The 22139-nt window shown below is 45.1% G+C and overlaps 1 protein-coding gene across 1 annotated transcript in view; it reads left to right on the top strand.

Annotated features, from left to right (window-relative positions):
- The first annotated feature begins 96 nt into the window (after positions 1-96).
- The window catches only part of MYO1D (myosin ID), a 361445-nt gene continuing 339402 nt past the window's right edge, over positions 97-22139 (top strand). The window contains exon 1 of the mRNA XM_040244025.1: positions 97-505. Within this exon, the coding sequence (XP_040099959.1) occupies positions 411-505 (95 nt within the window). The 5' untranslated portion in view covers positions 97-410. The remainder of the gene's footprint in view (positions 506-22139) is intronic.

Raw genomic sequence — 22139 nt, 5'->3', positions numbered from 1 at the left:
GGGGCGGCTCCTCGGCTGGCGGGGCGGGGAGGAGGGGAGGCCGGGAGGCGGGGACAGGACGGGGCGGGGCGGGGCGGGCCGGTCGCGGGGCGGGGGCCAGACCAAGGCCAGAGGCGGGACCAGCCGCCGCCGTCTCCGTCTCGTTGTCCCGTCCCCCCACAGCGCCGGGCCGCCGCCGCGGGAGAAGCGGAAACTGCCGGGTGTGCCGCGCCGGCCCAGAGCGCGCCGAGGAGCCGCGGGGCGGCCTCCGTCCGGTCCAGATCCCTCCGAGTGGCCACGGAGCCCCCTTCCCCGCGCCCCGCCCCGGCCCCGCCCGAGCTCGCCGCACGCCCCGGGGACCGGCCCCCCGCGCCGTCCGAGCGCGCCCACCTGAGTCCGTCCGCGCCCACCTGAGCCCGTGCGCCGGCGCCATGGCGGAGCAGGAGAGCCTGGAGTTCGGGAAGGCGGACTTCGTGCTGATGGACACCGTCTCCATGCCCGAGTTCATGGCCAACCTCCGGCTCAGGTGAGGGCGGCGGAGCGGCCGTGCGCAGTGCCGCGAGCCTGCGCCTTTCCGAGAGGGGGCGCCCTTGACGTGTGGCCGGATTCGGGGTGCGGCGGGGGGTGTCTGGGGTCCGCTAAGCTCGCTGGTTGCATACCGGGGTGCGGTCGCATCCGAGTGGAAGGGGCGTGCCGAGCTCCGGGGCTGCGCGTTCCAGAGTAAGGGGTGTCCTTGGGTGCCGTCCGGACGGAAGGGTGGGTATCGGGGGTGTGCCGAGCTGGAGGTTGCGCTTGGGGCCGGTCAGGCTAGTGCACTGCCCCCAGGTAAATGCTGTAGGCGGGCCGGGTGACCTAATGGAAACAAAAGTAAAGGGAAATAAAAACTTTCGGGAGAGTCCTGGCGGCCTCAAGCCCCTGGGAAGACTGGAGGGTTGTTTTGCAGAGAGACTGGGGGTCTCATCGTGGTTTCACACTTGGTTCTTTTTCGCTTTCGTCTTCTCCTTTATTTATTTATCTTTTCCTGGCGTGGTTCCATCACGTCATTCAGGATGCTATGGAGTGATCCCTGAGCCGTCTGTTCCGGGACACTGGCTATTTTTTAGTTACTCTCTAAAAACGTAATTAGACACGTTTCCAGACATCGAAGAGACTGCTCTGCTTGCCAGTGCCAAGATAAACTGTCTGAATTTGACAAGGCATTCATGGTTTCAGTTTTTTTTTTTTCCCTCCTCAAGGAGTTGTGGATGGAGCCCTTGTGTTACTAACATCTTTGAGAATGTAGTCACAACTCAACGCCCCGGAATGGGCTTCCAGGGCGAATTTGTTTTAGAAAGGCTTTTACGTGTGATTATTACACTCCTGAGAGAGTAATATATGTAAGCAGAGCTTTAAAGTAGTTTGACTTAAAAAAAAAATTACAGTAAATGGAGTTTCAAAACTGAGTTTTTAGGGGGAAGAGTGTGTGTGTGTTTGTGTTTCCTGAAAGTCCTGATCCCATTTCTTGTAACATTTGAATATCACTCCATGCTGTGCTGTGCTAAATTTGTGAAAATCTTAATCTAGGTTAGGATGCTTAACTAATCCCACTTCTCAGCATAAATTCCGGTGTTAATTTGAAGAATTTTAAAAACTTTTTTAATCTTCAAAATTGCAATCCCCATAGTCATCATCTGCTCTTAGCCAGGCTTCATTATGTCCCATAGTAAGGAGCAAGGACGCAAACTGGTGTTCACCCACCACTGCAAAGGACTTTGAGCCAGTCTGCATGTCTGAGTTTCCTAATTTGTGAAATAATAATCTCCAAGATTCTTCTGTATTACACTTTTTTTTTTTTTGCTTTCACATATCATTGGTTGCAAAGCCTTGTTAGACTTGACTGTTAAGAAAGATTGTAATGTGAGCACAACTTAGCTCAGAAGAGAACTTAGAACTTTGCAATCTAATTCTGTATTATGCAGTATACTCTAGGACAGAGGTCCCCAAACTCTGGGATGTAATAATGCCTTATGATCTGACGTGGAGCTGATGTGCTAATAATAAAAATAAAGTGCGCAATAAATGTCATGCACTTAAATCATCCCGAAACTACCATCCCTACCACCAACACCCCTCCCCCCGGCCCCTGCCCAAGGGAAAATGGTCTTCCACGAAATCCGTTCCTGGTGCCAAGAAGATTGAGGAACACTGCTCCAGGATGTAAGATGGGAGGGTCCAAAGAATTATCAGGTGTGTCCTTACCTCTCAACAGTGTGGCATATTAATAAAGATGGGCAAAATGAAAATTTCTATTCATTTAAATAATAGGTCAAGAAAACAAAGCTTTAACAACGAGTTAAAGCTTTGTAGAGCTGAGATAGTTCTTTGCCAAGTAATTGGACAACCTAATTGTTCTGGGAGTTCAGCAGAGGGAGAGATGCCTTAGGCTGGCTCAGAAACACCTTCTAGAGGAGGAGAGGAGGGGTTGAGAGGAGTTGGAGAGGATGCGTAAGATCTGTGTAGGTGGAGAACATTCCAGATGGATAAAGTGGCCAGCAGAGGAGTGAGGTTTAAAAGCTGATTCTGTTTGGGTGATGGGGCCTTGTGGCTCAGCAGTAAAGAATCTGCCTGTCAATGCAGGAGATGTGGGTTCGATTCCTGAGTCAGGAAGATCCCCTGCAGAAGGAAATGGCAACCTACTCCAGTATTCTTGCCTGGAGAATTCCATGGACAGAGGAGCCTGGCGGGCTACAGTCCATGGGGTCACAAAAAATTGGACATGAATGAGCGACTGAGCATGCGTACGCTTGCTCTTTGGATGATAGTGAATTGAGCTGTCTGGAGCAAAGGAGTAGGTGTTGGGGAGTTGTGGGTGGAATCAGCTCTCATTAGCATGACCTTGGCTAATGCCTAGGTTTCTAGGTCTACCTTTATTCCCAGTCACTGGGTCAGTCAACATTCAGACGTTATATGTTTCTCACTTGTGTGTGTACTCAACCACTCTGAGAATTGGCTGCAATTCTCAGTGCACAGGTTCAGTGATTGCTGATGATTTACTTATAAGTTGGGAGGACTGGTTCCCAGGAGTCGTTAAAGGGTAGCCAAACCCTTGCCGCTTCCCCAGCTGTAAATCCTGATGATCCAGGTGGAAAGCAGGCCTCCTTCTGATTGAATTTCCCACCACCCCAATGTCCCTCCAGGCTATTCCAGTGTTTAGCAGTGTGAACTCCTGGGCTTATGCTCTTGTGACCTTTGGATGTCTGTTTCCCTCTGAAGAATGTGACCGGAAACCCACTGTAGATCCAGATGCTGTTATGTCCTGTAATGTTTTCATCTCCCAAAATACAGGTGGTTGGTTCCTTGTTGTTGTTTAGTTGCTAGTCATGCCTGACTCTTTTGCAGCCCCATGGACTGCAGCCCCCCAGGCTCCTCTGTCCATGGGATTTCCAGGCAAGAATACTGGAGTGGGTTGCCATTTCCTTCTCCAGGGGATCTTCCCAACCCAGGTATTGAAGCCGAGTCGCCTGCATTGCAGATGGAGTCTTTGCCACTGGGCCACCAGGGAAGCCTAGCTGGTCCATACTGAGTGTATATTTATGGTTGTATAGAGGTGAAATTTGAGTGTATTTCATCTCTCAATGGATATGTGTGCACATGCTCCATCATTCCTGCCTTGCCCAGGCTGCAGCTTTTCCTCTTCTGTTTGGAATGTCCTGTCCTTTGCTGTCTGTCTGGCTTTTTTCAAGGCCTTTTTGCTTCATTCATGGCCTGTGATGTGCATTTAGGCACTTACAGCTACAGTTGTATCAGGGGTCTGTGCCATCCAAACCGAATTTTAATTTTTCTGACAGTAGCACCCATTGTGACAACATTTTTTTTTAAGCTTTTGTGACATTGTCCATTTAGAATTATCTTATTTTGATACTAGTCCAGCTTTCTTTTTCTTCTTGGGTAAATCCTCTATTTTAGACATCTATACGATTGATGTCACTTTCCCCTGACTGTTATCATTTAAAAAAAAATCAGTGTAGGCATGTGTCTGTGCATGTGGGTCTGGAGGAGGCAAGACTCAAAAGGTGATGTGGATTAGCGTGTGTTAGTGTATCTGAGAAGGGGTTTCAGTTTGTGGTTTTTTGCCCTCATATCCAAAACTACTATTATCTTGAGGGTTGTCTTCTCTCTCTCCTACAAGTCTCTTGCTAGGGGAGGTTTGTTCTGCTTATTTGCTTTTCCTCTTTTAATGTATTTTTGCCTTGCTGGGTCTTTGCTGCTGCATGTGAGTTTTTCTCTAGTTGAGGCAAGCAGGGGCTACTCTTGAGCTGCAGTGCTCAGGTTTCTCGTGGCAGTGGCTTCTCTTGTGGCGGAACACAGGCTCTAGGGTATGCAGGATTCAGTAGTTGCAGCACCAGGGCTCAGTACTTGTGGCTCGTGAGCTCTAGAGCACAGACTCAGCAGTTGTAGCGCACAGGCTTAGTTGCTCCACGGCACATGGGATCTTCCTGGACCAGGGATCGAACTGGTGTCCCCCTGCACTGCAAGGTGGATTCTTAACCATTGGACCACCTGAGAAGCCCTGTTTATCCTTTGAGTGGAGGCAGAGGTGTTGGTGGCTTTGGTGGTGGTGGTAGCCTCCTCATTGCACTTCCAGGGTCCTGTCGAGGAGCAAGGATGCCTGCACAAGCGCCTCCTGCCTTCATGGTCAGGCCTGGTTCCTGCCAACCCACCGCATGGCCACTTGAAGCTTCATCCATGGCATCCCCACCATGTTCTTTCTGCTTTCTTCATAGCGGCTTCCACTCTGGAGCCTTTAGTTCCTTTTCTTCCACGCCACGTAGAGCACGGGGCCTCACCATGCTCTCACTCACCCCTTAGCCATCCACGAGCAAGGAGGAATGTGGATGGCCATTCCCGGGGACTTTTGAGACGTCCTTTTCATATCTCAGGAAACCCACTTTAGGCTTCCAGCATCTAACTTTGTGGTGATTCCTGTTTTGAGAATAAGGCATCTGCCCAGCCTGACATCTTGGCTCTTTAGAAATTTAACATGTCCTCTCTTCTTACTGGTTTTTCTCTTCCGTGAAGGCAGTGATGTGAAGCACTGTGTTTACCAAAGCTCCAGGCAACTTCTCACCTTTAGTATAACACAGGGTCTTTCATATCTTTACTCAGACCAAACTTTCCGCCTCCTTTGTGCTGTTGACAATGCAGCGGGGTCAGGCTTTGTTGTGGGGGGCTGGGGAGGGAGGCTGCCTGTGTGTTGTCACTTGTTCAGCAGCATCTCCGGCCTCTCTCTGGGCTTCCTAGGTGGTGCAGTGATAAAGAATCTGCCTGCCAGTGCAGGAGCTACAGAAGACACGGGTTCAGTCGCTGGGCTGGGAAGATCCCCTGGAGTAGGAAACAGCAGCCAACTCCAGTATTCTCACCTGGAAAATTCCATGGTAGGAGGAGCCTGGTGGGTGAGAGTCCATGGGGTCGCCCCCGGGGCTCCCCCTACCCCTGTGACAGGAGCACTGTTCCCTTCCAGATGACAACCGAACATGTTTCCAGATGTTGCCAAGTATCCCCTCGGGGAGGGGGGCAAAATTGGCCCCAGTTGAGAACCACTGACTTGGGCTGTTCTCAGTCCCTGGGGTGTCCTCCACCTACTCCCTGCCCTCATTCCCTGCCTGTCACACTCTTAGTGGTTCTGCAAGACCAGTTTCGAGAAGTCTTTCCCAGTCCTCTGAGGCACAGGTTAACTGCGCCCTCACCTGTGCACCCAGGGTACATGGGCGCTTGACCATAACTGTTAGGATTTACCATGTTCTGTTGTTTTCTCTGCATGCCTTCATTCTCACCAAATTGTGAGATTCCCCAAAGCCCCAGAGCCTGTCCAGAGGTGGATCTAAGTTGTGTGGTCCTTTGAAATTCAGCTGGGCTGAGGGGACCATCTCTAAGGAAAAAAGTATAAATTATGAATGTCACATTAGATACAGTGCTTTGGAAGGGGCAAGCACAGGTGAGTGGCTGTGAAACAAACCCACCTCTAGTCTTTCTGCATTTTCTATCATGCTCTAGGATTAAGCATCTATGCCTTCAATACATTTTAAAATGAGTGAACTGGGAATTCCCTGGTTAGAGTTAGGACTGCACGCTTTCACTGATGAGAGATCCTGGGTTTGATCTCTGGTCCGGGAACTAAGATTTCACAAGCCATGCAGCATGGCCATAAAATAAAAAATAAAAGAAAAAAAATGAGTGAATTAAGCCATCAAATGTTGGCTGAAGCCCGTGGAATTCTTAACTAAAAAAAAAAAAAGCATACAATCATCTCAAAATATTGTACTTATTGTAATACAACCTCAGTGTGTGGGAGAGGAGCTGAAGCAGTGAGTTTTAGAATTAGTAGAAAGGCAATGAAGAGGTGATCACTATTTCTCTCTCTCTCACTTGCCACACAGCCTCTATGCCCTTTCTGTGGCTATTTGACCACACAGAAAATTAGATAAGACAGACGGCCCCTCTTGCTTACTGGGGCAAAACCTCAGGGATCCTGGTGGTCCCCAAGCATGGGTCAACCTGTGATTGGTTCAGAGCTCTCTTGCAAAGTAGCTGTAGTTAGAGTCACAGGAGAGGTGAATGGCACACTAAATCTTTTTGGCTTGCATATGAAATTCTTTGGCAGCCACTTTTAGAGCCCTTTGGAAAAGGACAGTTTGCTCCGGGCCTGTTTTGCACATTGGCTTCGTATTGGGACAAAAAAATGAGAATTTGGGTTTCGGAGCTGCCATTTGGAGTGAATCACCCTGCCGTCTTGTTTCCTTTCCTGCTCTGTGACAGATTTCCAAGACTATTTTTATTCGGGGTCATTGGTTGACCCTGGAGACTTCTGCTGAATTTAGCTCCCAAACAGAGCCAGATGGGGGTGGGATCGAGCCCTCAGAAGCTGCTACTGGTGCGTTTCATCGCAGGTCCCAAGGATTTAACATCTTTTTTTAAAGAGATTGGCTCTTTGCTTAACTTGGAGACGAAAATGGGGAAGCTGGTGGAGATAGAAGTGTGTTTGCTTAGTGACTCATGGGTAAGTTGTCAGCGCTGTGAGTTATCCTGATGTGGAGAGCTGTTTGCTGACATTTTCACCTGAGTCTGAGCCAGCTCAGCGAAAAGGACCGGATCTCATGGACCGACCTCATCTTGTGATAACTCTCTGGCCTCCATCACTGTGTTGCTTCTGGAACTGGACTGGGTCATGTGTCATTGCCCAGCCATGGTCAGGCCCATCTAGCGGGATCTGCCGTCCACAGTGGCTCCGTCCCCACTGGGGATGTAACTTGGTGATGGACCTCACTGACATGGCCTAACGAAAAAGTCCTTTAGATTCTCAGGGGTTCAGAGGGTAGCAGCAGTTTTAAAGACCCATTGCACATCTCTCTCTTTCTGCCTACTCAGTTCCTTGGTTGAGATGATAGTTTTACTTCCTGTGGGGTGCAGGCTCCGTTTGGTTCAACTGCTGTGTAATTACTGGGCAGATCTCTTAACAGGTGGTGTTTCCCAAACTTTAGTTCTGGGCATTTATGGGAAGAAGAAATGGGAGTGCATGCTGGAGGGCAGTGGAAAGAGGCTTTGAGACCTGATGGACCCTGTTCAGATCCCCGCTTCACTTTCCTTCTTTCTAGCATCATGCCTTAGGGTAAGTTAACTTCCCTCAGTTAACTCATATGTGTTAACCTCAAGTTCCCTTCCTTAGGGTTATTGGGGTGAAATCACGTGATGTGTAAAAGGTGCCTATACGGTTCTTGGTTCATAATTCCCTCTCAACTAACGTTAACTCCATTTTCTGAATCCTCCCCTGACTCCGTAACTACCGAAGAGCTAGCTGTTCTTACCTCTTCTTTCTTCACAAAGACAAAATCATTTGGCTTTATTTGGGGGGCAAGAATGAAAGCTGTTCTAGAAGAGGTTGGGGTTACCTAGTGGAGAGAGCAAAAGCATTGGAGACAAATAGATCTGGGACTCCACTCGGTCTCCGTTAGTTACTACTACGCACATGGCCTTGGACAAGTTGCTTAACCTGCCTGAGCCTCAATTTCTTCATCTGTAAAGATGAAGGGTTATCGTGAAGATTAAGGTCTACCACCTGTCAGACACCCCAGCGTGGTACCCATAGCATACTATCAGGAGATGCTCAGCAGGTGGTCCTCTGTCTCTCCCCTGCATCCCCTCTCAATGCAGCCCTGTGGACCAAGTGCCCATGCTGGTTCCCAACTCTCTCCATAGCTATCACACACATAACCTTGTTCCCTTCAGGGTTACCACTATTTAGTTCCTGGAAACTGTTTTAAGCTCTTTGAGAAAGGAGATCAGCTGTTCATATTATTCATAAATGTTCCAAAATATTTTCTTCTTCGTGTTTACTGTTCCCTGCTGAATGTTGGTGACATTGGGAAGTCCCCAAGCACTATAGCTGGGTGATGAGCTTTTAAATATCGTCTTTCTTTTTTTTTTTAATCTCTAACTTATTTCCTTATTTAACTAGAGACCTTATGTACTTTTAGTATAATCACCTGGCTTTAGAGCTGACAGCTACTTGAATTCTTGCTGTGTGTTTATCACTTTGTTGGGCACTTCGGTGGGGGCTACTTTTTAAAAAAAATTGTTCTTTGCGGGGATAGCTTAATTGGGAGTAAAAGATACCTTTATACATAGATCAACATCACGTAGAAAATGACTGAGCCAAAATGAATATGACAGACAGTTGTTCTAAGGGCTTCCTAGAGAGAAGGAGCCAGTGAACCAGAATTTTTTAAAAACAACTAATGGCAGTGTAATCAAGAGTTGTTTATATGCTATGTACTGGAGTTCTCAGGGAATTCAGAAAAAGAAAGAAAACGGGGTTGGGAGTAGTTTATGCTCTGTGGAACAGGTAGAACGTGAGCAGACCCTTGTTGGAAGAAGAGTCTCATCAGGAAGCACCCCTTTCACCTGGGCCTCCACATCCTTGCCCCGCTCTCTGCCTCCCTCCACTCTCAGCACCAGTGCACTGGCCAGCTTCCACTGCTCAAAAATATCTCCTCCCCCGACCATGATGGACACTCCTGTTCTATGCTGCCCCAAATTCTCCCAACTAAAGACTGCGTCAGGCTAAGAATCTTCTTCCGATTTCATTCCTTTTTACAGCTGAGTAATATTCCACTGGCCTTCCCAGGTAGCTCAGTGATAAAGAATTTGCCTGCCAGTGCAGGAGACACAAGAGATGCAGGTTTGATCCCTGGGTTGGAAAGATCTCCTGGAGGAGGAAATGGCAACCCACCCCAGTATTCCTGCCTGGGAAATTCCATGACAGAGGAGCTTGGTAGGCTGAGGGCACAAAGGGTCAGACACGACTGAGTGACTGAACACATATGCACACAGTCTTTGAGCCTAGAAGAGGAAATGGAAAAAAAAAAATTTTTTTTCTTTATTTGATGCCTAATGACAGAACTTCTAGGACTTGGCACCCAGACTGCATGGTAAAGACTCTTGTTATTCCATTGTGGGTTAGAGCCTGTGACTCTTGTCATAGCTTTCAACATTTAATGCTGAAATAGAATGGCCCACTTTTGGAAGGGAGGCCATTTCCAGGGACAGGGTTCTGATAAATGACTTTAATCCATGGAAAAGGAATTTGAGAGCCTCCCCTGGTTCCTTTTGGGATATGTTGCCACCTCCCCACCCACTCCTTGTCTCAGCTGCACCCTGAGGATGGTCCCAGTTTCTGATCTGGACAGAGCTGCTCGCTGAGGAGTAGTTTAAGTCTCAATGAGACCATCTTCGTTCCCCGTTTCTGCTCATAAGTGCACAGTATAGAAGTGGATTTCACCTTAGTGAGACTAAAGGTTTAATTCTAGTAAAGCTGTTTTGCTTTAATAAAACAAATTTTTACTGCTGAGCATGTGAAGTATGCAAAAGTGTGAGTTAGTAGCTCAGTCGTGTCTGCCTGACTTGTTTCGATCCCATGGACTGCAGCTCACCAGGCTCCTCTGTTCATGGAGTTCTCCAGGCAAGAATACTGGAGTGGAGAGCCATTCCCTACTCCCAAGGGGTCTTCCTGAGCCAGGGATTGAACCCAGGTCTCCCTCATTGTGGGCGGATTCTTTACAGCCTGAACCATCAGGGAAGCCTACAGCTGAGCATGGCTTTCTCCAATTCAAGTTTCTGTTAAAACAAAAACAACAAAAACAAGCAAACTTCTGGAAGAGATGGAAAAGTGCATCAAGAAACAAACCCAACTTTGCTTTCATTCCTCCTCTCCATTTGCCTCCCACAGTCGTATTACTAAGACTTGCGGGTGGGGCGGGGAATAACCACTTATATACACCCGCATCCCTTAAGGGCTAAAAGCCAGTGAATTAGTCCCCCAAAATGGCTTCATCTAAAACAATGAAGCAAACACCAAGAGACACTCAGACAGTTTCTCCCCCTCTGCCCACAAAGTCGGCTTTGAGTAAGTTGTACAATAGAGGACCATCCGTAACGGGGTCAGGGCGATCCCAAAGGAATCTCAGACTGCTTCTTTGTGTTCGATATAAAGTCGAGAAAAATGTCATAGTCAATTAAAAGAAAAAAAAGGCAATCTCCATTAAAAAAAAAAAAAAAGCAACTTACATTTATTTTGGATCACCCTAAACTGAGTTTTGTTTCGTTTGGGCTTTTATGGACATCTCTGTCACTTAAAATTTATTATAAGAATACTCTTTTGATCATGAGGTTGAGTTAAGCCTGTATCTGCCATCCTATGTTACTTGTAATTAAGAAGAAAACCTTTTTTAAAAAAATCCTCAAAATTACAAATCTCTAGAGCAGTTTAAATGTAAGTACAACTATGAGGAATTTTTTTAAATTGTGTTCAACCTGTGCTGTCAATTCACAGTTGTGTCCTATCTCTAGCCTCTTAGTCCTGAGGGTAACTTTATGTTCATTGTCTCTGAAGGCTTACTCCCAGGCATTAAGAACAAGATGTTTTCACTTCTATCAGTGAATGAATAAATGCATGCATAATATCTTCACATCTTTGATTCCTACCTGAACTATATATTTTCCATATTTTATGTATTGTGTTTTGTATATTTAAAAATCTGATTTTTCTGTTGTAATTCCTATCTTTGTGAAGATAGAAAAATAAAAACTACCTTTACTCTTGGGGGAGAAAAAAAGGCACTAAAATATGTTTGGGGTCCTTGTGAAATGGTAGAGGTTTTTTTTCCCTCTTTTCTAAGGCTTGTAGAACTTAGACACATGGAGCTTGTCATCTGATAACAAGGGGGAAGCCTACTTGAGTGCAATCTGGTGTTAGCAAGTTGATTACATTTTGACCAGCATCAAGATGCCTTTATATAACTTTGTATCATTTGTTTAACATCACTGAAGGGACATGGTTTTATACAGCAAGTCCAGTGACACAGACCACATAGATTGGTGCTCTTTCGGTCTGTATTCCCTAGTGTCCTCAGCCATGGGGCTGCCTGAGAATTTGCCGTAATAAGGATGGAGGAGGGTTTCAGCCTGCCCTGCCCTTCAAACAGAGCAGCTCTGTATTTACATATTGGGGTTTCCAGGGATTTTTCTTTTTAAAATGTTTATTTATTTTACTCTATCAGGTCTTTGTTGCCCTGCACCATGTGGGATCTTAGTTCCCTGGCCAGGGATCGAACTCAAGTCCCCTGCATTGGAAAGTGGATTCCTAACCACTGGATTCCTGATCCAGGGAAGTCCCAGGAATTTTTTTTTTTCTTTGATGAGCTAATTTATTTTTATTTTTTCATTGAAGTATAGTTGATTTACAATATTATGGTAGTTTCCGGTGGACAACAAAGCTGTTCAATATTCCTATAGATTATACTCCATTTAAAATTATTACAAAATAATGTCTATATTTCCCTGTGCTGTGCAATATATCCTTGTTGTTTATTATTTTATACATTGATATCTCTTATTTCCTTTCCCTATCATGCCCTTCCCCTTTTCCCTCTTCCCAGTGGGATCACATAGTTTGTTCTCTCTGTGACCAAGGAATTTTTTGTTTGAGGAGAAATGCTATCATATTGAAAAGCCAGTTTGAAAACCACTGTTCCAAGTGGTTGTTTTCCAGATGGTGTTTACCTTCCAAAAACATACACACACACGTACACAAAATTAGAAATATTTCCACCAAAATGACTTAAAAAGTGGCATTGTGGTATGACATGGACAAAGGAAATATTTCAGTTATCCAAACTTAAATATGGCTATACTATTATACAGTATGACAAAAACAATTTACTCTCGTTCTCTGGGCTTCTACTGTCTGGTTTTAAAATGGGAATGATCCCTATATTACAAGGTTATTTCATACAATGAGGTCATAAGTGGCTTATTTATTGTTCTAAACATGTCAAGCGTACTCAAGTCTAATGGTCTGTCATTTTTTTTCCCTTAAACAAATGTAAGAATGTAAGTTCTTTCCTAAAGGACTTAGATCCTGATGATTATAGTTATGAATAATTGTTTTCACACCTCTGGGGTTTATTGAGATATGTGTGATGTTTTGTTCCACACCAAATGGATCTGAGTTATTTAACATGTTAGATATACAGTTAAGTTTCTGTGGTTTCTCTTAGTGTGCCTTTCCTGTGAATTCTCTGTCCCCTCTTAATCCACAAATCTGATCCACCCTGGGACTAGCTCATGGAAGGGAAAAGAGAGAAGTTAACTAAATTCTAATGAAGAGTGAGGGGCGGTCTTGGGTATTTCAGTTGTGGAGCACAAGTTTTGAGATGTCTGTGTATCTTCTCTGCTCAGATTTTTTTTTTTAATTGCTTCGATGTTTGACGTCAAGACTGAGTTCTGAGTCGTAGACAAGGTGCTACTCCAAGACTTACTCCCATCCTTGGTATTTGTGTGTGGTTGAACAAACCAGCACATGCTGCATGGGTTTTTCCACACTGCCATTTATGATTGCTTGTTGATTTGCAGGAGGCGGTAGCTACTGGCAGAATCTGTTATCATTTGAATCTCTGCCTCCTAGGTTCCTGGTTTATCTGAAAGCTTTACTGAAAAGAAACCTGATCTTTAACTTCATTTATCCTGGCTTGGTAATTCTCCAGGTCAGCTTTGTTTCAGAATTTCCTAGCTCTTAAAATATCCAGATTCCCAAGACTCTGCCTCCTGGAGACGTGGATTTTTTCAGCTTCATTAATACCCAGGTGATTCTCAAGTGCAGCCGGGTTATGGACTGCAATCTTAGGCTACTGGTTTTGCATCCACAGTTGTGTTCTGTTGATGTTATGTGGGATGTGAACTGACTGGTATGTTAACAAATGTATCAGAACTTTTCCAAATAATCAGTGTTCTTAGCTCCGTTGTGATTACTAAATCAATTTAATTATTTGATAGTCCTGTTGTACCCTTCATCTGTACACTTTCTCTCACTCTTAGCTTTGTGATTGTGTACTTTTAGCATACTATATGTTGTTTCTTTCTGTCACCAGATTCGCCATACCCCCCAAAAAATATAATCACACCATCCTTCTTAATACCTTGATATATGTCCTTATATTGTTTATGCAAATATAAATGCACGTATGTTAAAATTCGGTCTCTTCCTGTTTAAACAAGATAAACCTTTGTCAACAGTTTTCTCATATAGTGTCTTCAGCATTTTTCCATGTCCTTAGCTTGTTACTGAAGATATGACGGGTTTTCCCTCATGGTCCAGTGTGTGGTGTGTGTGTACTTAGTCGTGTCTGACTCTTTGTGACCCCACGGGCTGTAGCCCGCCAGCCTCCTCTGTCCATGGGGTTTTCCAGGCAAGAGTACTGGAGTGGGTTGCCATTTCCTCCTCCAGGGGATCCTCCTGACTCAGGGATCAAACCCGCATCTCCCCCATTGCCCGCAGATTCTTTACCACTGAACCACCTGGGTTACCAGCCGCAGAGACATACAAAACTGGTAAACAAAAGAAGAATTACAGGTAGTAATAAGCACTCTGAAGGAAAGTGCAGCCTTCCCTTCCAGGGGAAGCAGCAGTGGTGTGTGTTCATGCTACAGAGAAGGCATTTCATGAGGAAGTTGACTTTAAGTGGAATCAGAAGGAAGAGGAATCTGGGTGGGGGGGAGGGGGGAGGGGAGGCAGGTGTGGGGTATCAGAGAGGGAAGGGAAATCAGAGAGGGAAGGGTGGTTCAGGCCAGGCAGAATGAATCAGGAGAGGAGAGTGTGAGGTATTGACAGACAGATGGACCCGTGGTGAAGCTGAAGGGAATTTAGTGAGGCTGGAGTATCTGGACAGAGTAGGGCCAGGTAACGATGAAGCACTAGTCAGGACTACACTTTGCAAAGGGCCTTGGGAATGAGCGGCTCAGACTTGTAGGGCCCTGGGAAATCCTGAAGGGCTTCCCACACCCTGCAGTCACTTCAGGTTGTTAGCATGCTTTTAAGTATCTGGGTTCAGCTGCCAAAACTCCCCAGGTCTGGTGGCTGTTCTGAATGTTTATTTTTGTCAAATTGGTCAATGGAGTGCAGAGTTGGCAATTACTTTCTACGCTTTGCCTTCAGCGATAGTAAACACATATACAGTTCTGCCTTGATCTGTCAGATATAGCAGAGCTGTTTCTTGGAATAGGAGCCCAAAAGCAGTGCTTGTGGATTTGAAATCAATCTCACTAATGACTAATAGACTACAGCTGACTTTTGGGAGCTGCTTTTTCTGATTTTATGCTTCAGGCAAGAGAAGAAGGGAATTTTGAGCCATTTCCCTGATGAAATCTCTGAGGTGTAGAATTTTAATGCCAGAAGGGAACCTGGAGGTTCTCTTACTGATGTTACAGATACATGAAGTTAGAAACACATGTGACTCACATAAGTCACATAAAAAATTATGTGATTTCTTCCCCCAAGATTCTCCAATAGTCTAGTAGCACTGTTATTGCTGGAGCAAAAATCTCTGATGTCCTAGCTCTGTATTTGTTCTTTTGTTTCTCTCTTCTTTACTCTCTGGTGTTTTGCAATCAAGTAACAGTTCTTTAACTTGCTTTTTCTTTCCCCACTTGAAACAGACTTGCTTAAAAAGATCTAAGCAGGTTTCAACAATGAAGAAGTTAGCTATGTAAATATGCAGTAAATTGCTAGTTCTTTTACTGAAGGGCAATGATACAAATACAAAATAACATTTTAGGAATGCCAAAGATGAGGCTTTTAGGAACCTTATTAGGCATCAGCATCCACCTGGGGTCTATGGAGAAAAAAAGGGGACTTGGAAGTGCTACTCGGGCTCATCTCATCTCCCCTGGAGGGCTGTGTAGTTCTCACTGCTCCTTATCAGGTAAAATGCTGTTGGCTGCAGCTAAAAGAAAACCTGATCAGACTGGCTTCCACCAAAAGGAAATATGTCATCTCACACAACCAGAAGTCAGTGGTAAGAGAAGCTCTGGCTAGTCCTTACTCTGGCTCCTCTCGTCTGCGGTGGTCTCAGCCTTGTCCGAGTGCTGGTCTCGTCCTCATGCTGGTTGAAGATAGTTACAGCAACTCTGTGCCTCTCATCCAGACTCAGTACTCTCCAAAGGAAGAAGAGGGGGCCATCTGCAAGTCTTTGCTGCTTTCTTAGGAAGTCCCTACAAGACTTCCTTGTGTTTCATTGGTCTGCATTTGCTCACATGCAAATTACTAAATCCATCACTGGTTCTGAGGCATGAGGTTATCATGATTGATTTAGAGAGTGTGCATGGTTATGTGGAAGGGAGATACCTGAACAAAATCCGCTTCTTTTAGGGAGGAATGGGTTTTAGGAGGAGAATACAGTCATTGAATAGGCAACCAAGAGAATATCCTTGGTTGGTACACTATAAAAGTGTGTAGACAGAATGATGTTAATTCAGAAACGAATGCCCAGTGTGATGAGGGCAAATGAAACTGTCATTTTAAAATAACTGAAGGAGACATGGAAGCACCCTAATATCCATTGATTGATGGATGAATGAAAAAGAAGATGTGGCACATATATACAATGGAATATTACTCAGCCATAAAAAGTAATGAAATAATGCCATTTGCAGTGACAGGGATGGACCCAGAGATTGCCATGCTGAGTAAAGAAAGTCAGACAAAGACAAATACATCACTAATATGTGGAATCTTAAAAAAAAAAAAAAAAAGCGATGCAAGTGAACTTATTTGCAAAACAGAAATAGTCACAGATGTAGAAAACAAACTTATGGTCACCAAGGAAGAAGTGAAGGGGGAGGGATAAGCTGGGAGACTGGGATTAACATATACACATTATCCTATATAAAATAGATCACTAAGAAGAACCTACTGTATACAGCACAGGGAATTCTAGTCAGTACTCTCTAATGATCTATATAGGAAAAGAATCTTAAAAAGAGTGGATTTATGTATATATATAAAAAACTGAGTTACTTTGCTGTACAGCAGAAACTAACACAGCATTGTAAATCAGCTATACTCCAATAAAAATTAATTTAAAAATGAAATAACAGGGAATATGATAACTTTGGTGTGCTTTCCAGCATGACCAAGCAATTCTCCAGTTCTCAGTGGACACCAGCTGGGAATCTTACAAATTTAACATGCACAGTTCTGCTATTATCTACATATTCTCCAGGCTAAGACCCACAAGACTGCCCCCCACCTCAGACAGCAAGTTCAGGTTGTCACTTGTGCTTCAGATCAACCAGTTGTATATATTGGAGGTTCCTATGACCCCTTCTTCAGATTTGCTGGAGTGGCCCATAGGAGCCAGAGAAACATTGACTTCTGTTTACCAGTCGATTATAAAGGACACAGGTGAACAGCCAGGCTGAGATCAGGAAGCAAACTGGGCATAGGAGCTTCTGCCTATCCACACTCTGGAATATTACAGATCAAGCTAAAAGAATATGGCTGTATATATGTATTGGCTCAAACGTATGCCATGATACATTTAATGACATAGATGGTATAATTTTATTTTTATAAATGAAGTAAGTGGCATCCCTTCCTGTTTTAAAACAAACACAAAAAAAGGCAAGATGAGCCTGGGGAATTTTGCTGTGTGAGAAATGAAAGAAGTCCTCAGAGGATGGTGGACAATATAAAGAAGATACGAAAACCAGGTTGAAGGAGCTCCTTCTGGCTAAATCTGGGTCAGCTTGAGCATCCACTTGAAATGAGAAGGCACAAGTCCATACTCCCCCTACCCATACCCTATGTGTACTCAGTCGTGTCCAACTCTCTGCAATCCCATGGACTGTAGCCCACCAGGCTTCTCTGTCCATGGAATTGTCCAGGCAAGAATTCTGGAGTGGGTTGCCATTTCCTTCTCCAAGGGACCTTCCTGGACCAGGGCTTGAACGTGTTTCCTCCATTGGTAGGTGAATTCTTTACCACCGAGCCACCTGGGAAACCCTGAGTCCATACTTACATAAACTAATAAGCTAGTAACTTGAAATTTTATGAGGAATGAGATCTAAGTATCTCATTCTTAGTATCTCAGCATCTTCCTACAAAATATTCATTAATAAATATCAAAGAAGAAAAGGAATATCATTGCAGTGGAGAAGCCTGGTAGGCACCACCTAATAAGTGAGCAGAAGGGACTTCATCAGTAATGCCGTGAGTCAGATCACATGCCATAGGAACAGATGCAATCAGAACAGAGCATCACATCTTCTGAGACATTCCTGCTAAAGATGCATGATCTGGGTCTAATCAGAGGAAACATCTGGGAAATTCAAAGGAACAAATAGTTATAATCTTTAAAAATGTCACATTCCTAAAAATCAGGGAAAGCCCAAGGAACTATTCTAGAATGATATAGCAACTAAAGGTAAAGCATGATTCTGAACCAGATTCTTTTGCTGTCAAGGATATTATTGAGCTGCTAGGTGGAATTTGAATGGAGTTTGAGAATTTGTTGTGGGTAAATGTACCAGGTCTTAATTTCCTGAGCCTAATGGTTGTGTTGTGGTTACGTAGGAGAATGTAACTGTGTGAAGCTCGAGTACATGGGCCGCAGTGCATTCTCAAGTTGTGAAGGAAGAAGGGAGGGACCTGCAACTCTTTTGGTTACAACTTTGAGATTGCTTTTTTTTTTTTTAAGTAACTGTTACCTAGACATCACACAGCTTGAAAGGAATATAGTGAGCCTCTGGTTGTGAGGATTCATTGAGACAGAGTTTGGAAGGTCACTCGCGGAGGCCATTGTAAAGGGAGGCTGTGCATGGCCTGCAGGGCTTCTGAAGCCCCGGATGCTAAGATTCTGGGTGTCTGTATACGTATTTTAAAGTAATAGTTGGATTTACTAAATGATGTTTATGCCTTCAGTTATTACAGATCAAAGGAGATTGCCCTCTTATACCAATCAGCAGGTGTTGTTTTAAAACTCTTGGCTAGAGACTGTGTATATTACAGAGAGTGTATATATAGCTCCCTATAAGAAACATTAATGATGTCATTAGGTAAAAAGGGCATCGACATAAAAAGTAGATGACCCCTATACCATAGTATATAATAAATACAGTAAATCCCCTACATATGAACCTTCAAGTTGTGGACTGTCAAAGATGCAAACATGCTCCTGTATGCCAGCTGTTGCGTTGTACTACTGTATTTTCAAAGTACCATGTTGTAAGATTTAATATGTTTATTTCTTGTGTTTGTTTTTATGTATCATTTGTGTAAAAAGTATTACAAACCTATTATAGTACAGTACTATATAGCCGATTGTATTAGTCGGGTACCTAGGCTAACTGTGTTGGACTTACCAACAAATTGGACTTAACACATGCGCTATGCGGAACTCATTAGTATGTACCAGACCTTTGGTGTTCATAGTTTCTACATTTCAGACTGGGGGGTGTTTCTGTGAGCTTCAGGAAGGCCTTTATTAGAGGTATGGGATGGGACTAGGTGTTGGAGTGTAAGACTTAGGTATGCATGGAGTAAGAATGGAGACGGGACATTCCATGCAGAGGTGCCCCGGTGAAGGGCCTATGGTGTTCAGGGACAGTGAGAGGACTAGTCTGACAGGTTTGGAGGCGTCCTATAGAGAGCACTGCTTTAAATACAGTGTAGAGAGGGACACAGGACTGACTGCCATAACAGGGAAGATGGAGAGGATGCTGATGATTGGGACATCAGGCACTGGGTTAGGTAGTTTTAATTTTTACTTTTACTTCTAATTTTTAAATTAATTTTAAAATGTTAACTTTTATATTAATTTTTTAAATTTAAAATAATTTTAAAATTAATTAAAATTAATTTTTCATTAAAAAATTTTACTTTATTTATTTTTGGCTCTGCTGGGTCTTTTTGTCTGTACACGGGCTTTCTCTAGTTGCAATGAGTGGGGGTCTCTTCTCTGGTTGCAGTGCGCAGGCTTCTCATTGCAGTGACCTCTCTCTCTGCAGAGCACGAGCTCTGGAGTGTGAACTCAGTAGCTGTGGTGCATGAGCTTAGTTGCCCCGCCCGAGGCATGTGGGATCTTCCAGGGCCCGGGATTGAACCCGTGTCCCCTGCATTGGCAAGCAGCTCCTTAACCACTGGACCACCAGAGAAAAAAGTCCCTAGATGGTTTTTAATTCATGAAATTCATGCATTCATTTCTCTTTCAATCCATTCAGTCCTCCAAGATAGGTGTTGCACTCATTATACAAATGTGAAGCATTGTGGCTTGGAGAGAGTCATCTCCTCTCTCTTGAAAAGAGTTGCTTTAAGAGGCGGTTTGAAGCTGAAACCAGATTGGCTTACCTTCAAAGCCTTCCTCCTACCCTGCCTGCTTCTTACACATGGAGAGGAATAGAGGGCATTGAGGTAGGCCGGGGGTGCTTGCCTGTGTGTGCAGAATATTGAAAAGAATATTAGAAAAAGGAGAATGTTTCCCAGGACTTCCTGTCACTTTGAGATTGAAGTGCCCTTGGAATATGTCCATGAGATACAGATTATTGGAAAAGAGCACCAAGTGTGAGCAAAGGGCCAAGGACTGAACCCCGAGGAGCAGTCAGAAGGAAGTGGAAGGCACCCCTCTGGATCCTGAAAAAGAGCATCCAGGGAGGTTGGCCATCACCAGGAGGGTGACGTCACAGGAGTCCAGAGGAGTGGGAGTTGAGAATGGCAGAGATGTCAGGGAAGATGCAGGTAGAGGAGCGTCCCTCAGACCCAGCACTGCGGAGGGCATTGGGAGCTTACCAAGGGCGGGTCTCAGTTTGCGGGCAGAGGTGGGAAACAATCGAAATGAGCTGAACAGTGAGTGGGAGGGTGGAGAACTCGAATCTGACAGAGGCTGGCAGGCTTCCAGGAAGTTTGCTCTGAACAGGGCGGGAAGGCCCGTAGCTACAGAGGTGGTAGGTGAGGTTTTGCTCTTCTCTTATTTTTAAGCCTGGAGAGTTCAGAAAGTAAATGATGATGGAAAGGAGGCAGGGGAGAGAGAGAGAAGTTTGAGAAGAGAGGTTCTGATGAAAAAGGTGAGATCCCTGAGGAGATGGGCAGGATGGGGTGCGCCGAGGCACCATCCTCATCATCTACACTGCCTGCCTCCATACCACACATGGTCCATGAAGGGCAGCGAAGGTATATTCTGTTTAAGGTGGCTCAATTCAGTGCTATCTTATAACACTGCTGCTGCTAAGCCACTTCAGTCGTGTCCGACTCTGTGCGACCCCATGGACGGCAGCCCACCAGGCTCCCCCGTTCCTTGGATTCTCCAGGCAAGAACACTGGAGTGGGTTGCCATTTCCTTCTCCAGTGCATGAAAGTGAAAAGTCAAAGTGAAGTTGCCCAGTCATGTCCGACTCTTAGCGATCCCATGGACTGCAGCCCACCAGGCTCCTCCGTCCATGGGATTTTCCAGGCAAGAGTACTGGAGTGGGATGCCGTTGCCTTCTCCATCTTATAACACTATTTGTTCCTAAATAGCTTCCTTAAAAATGGGTGTCCAAGGAACCTCCCTAGTGGTCCAGTTGGGAGTCTGCCTGCCAAGGCAAGGGACACGGGTTCGATCCCTGGTCCTGGAAGATCCCATATGCTGTGGGAGCAGCTCATGAGCTGCAGCTACTTAGCTGGCGCTCTAGAGCCTGAGTCCCACAACAAGAGAAGCCACCACAGCGAGAAGCCCTTACACCGCAACTAAGACACAGTGCAGCCAGTTAAAAAAAAAAAAAAAAGGAGTGTCCAAGGAGAATGAGGAAATGAGAGTGAATACACTCTGGCCAAGACAGCCGGGCCTGCAGAGACCACAGCCTGGGCCAGCCTGACCTTGGGTGGGCCTCAGCCTCCTCCAAAGGACTCTAGGCCGTGTTTCTCAGGGCTGAATTATCTTCTGCAACACATAGCGTTTTCTCTGTCGTGGCCCCGTCCTCCACCATTTGATTGGGCATCTGGAGAACTGTTTTGATGTGTAAGAGCTAACAAAAGCTGTTTTGAATAAATAAAGCATGCAAAAAAGAAAAGAAAAGTGCTAGACTACGTGTTAGATGTTAAAATGCAAAATAAGAGTCCAGACCTGGGGAAGATCACAAGTTTTCATCAGGAGTGGGATGGAAAAATCACTGTGGTGTTCATACAGGAGGGCATTCCTCGTGACTCAGACTGTCAAGAATCTGGCTGCCATGCAGGAGACCTGGGTTGTACCCCTGGGTTGAGAAGATTCCCTGGGGAAGGGAGTGGCTACCCACTCCAGTATTCCTGCCTGGAGAATTCCATAGACAGAGGAGCATGGGGGCTACATTCCTTTGGGTCGCAGAGAGTCAGACATTACTGAGCACAGATTGAGTGGGGGTGGGGGAGAGTATGGACTGATCCATACACACACTCATTCATACAACAGAGTGACTAGGTAACAGCAGAAAGGAAGGGATGACAGCTCCACGAGTCACTGTGAGTGAATCTCACAATTGTAACACTGAACAAAAGAAGCTGGACACAAAACAGGCCCTACTCTGTGCCTCTGTCCATATGCGGTTCAAAGCCAGGCGTCACTGATCTGAGGGGTCAGAAGTCAGGATAATGGGAACTTGAGGAGAGGAGAGGGAGGGTGGTGATTAGGAAGAGGATATAGCAGGGCTTCCAGGGCTGCTGGGTATCATCTTTTTAAAAATTATTTATTTATGTATTTACTTGGCTACACCAAGTTAGTTGTGGCATGCAAACTCTTAGTTGTGGCGTGTGGAATTTAGTTCCCTGACCAGGGATCAAATCC

The sequence above is a fragment of the Oryx dammah genome, unplaced genomic scaffold, assembly GCF_014754425.2.
Source record: "Oryx dammah isolate SB20612 unplaced genomic scaffold, SCBI_Odam_1.1 HiC_scaffold_8, whole genome shotgun sequence".
Taxonomy (NCBI): Eukaryota; Metazoa; Chordata; class Mammalia; order Artiodactyla; family Bovidae; genus Oryx; species Oryx dammah.
The sequence above is the reverse complement of the archived record's forward strand: the minus strand, read 5'-3'. Positions and strand labels throughout refer to the sequence as shown.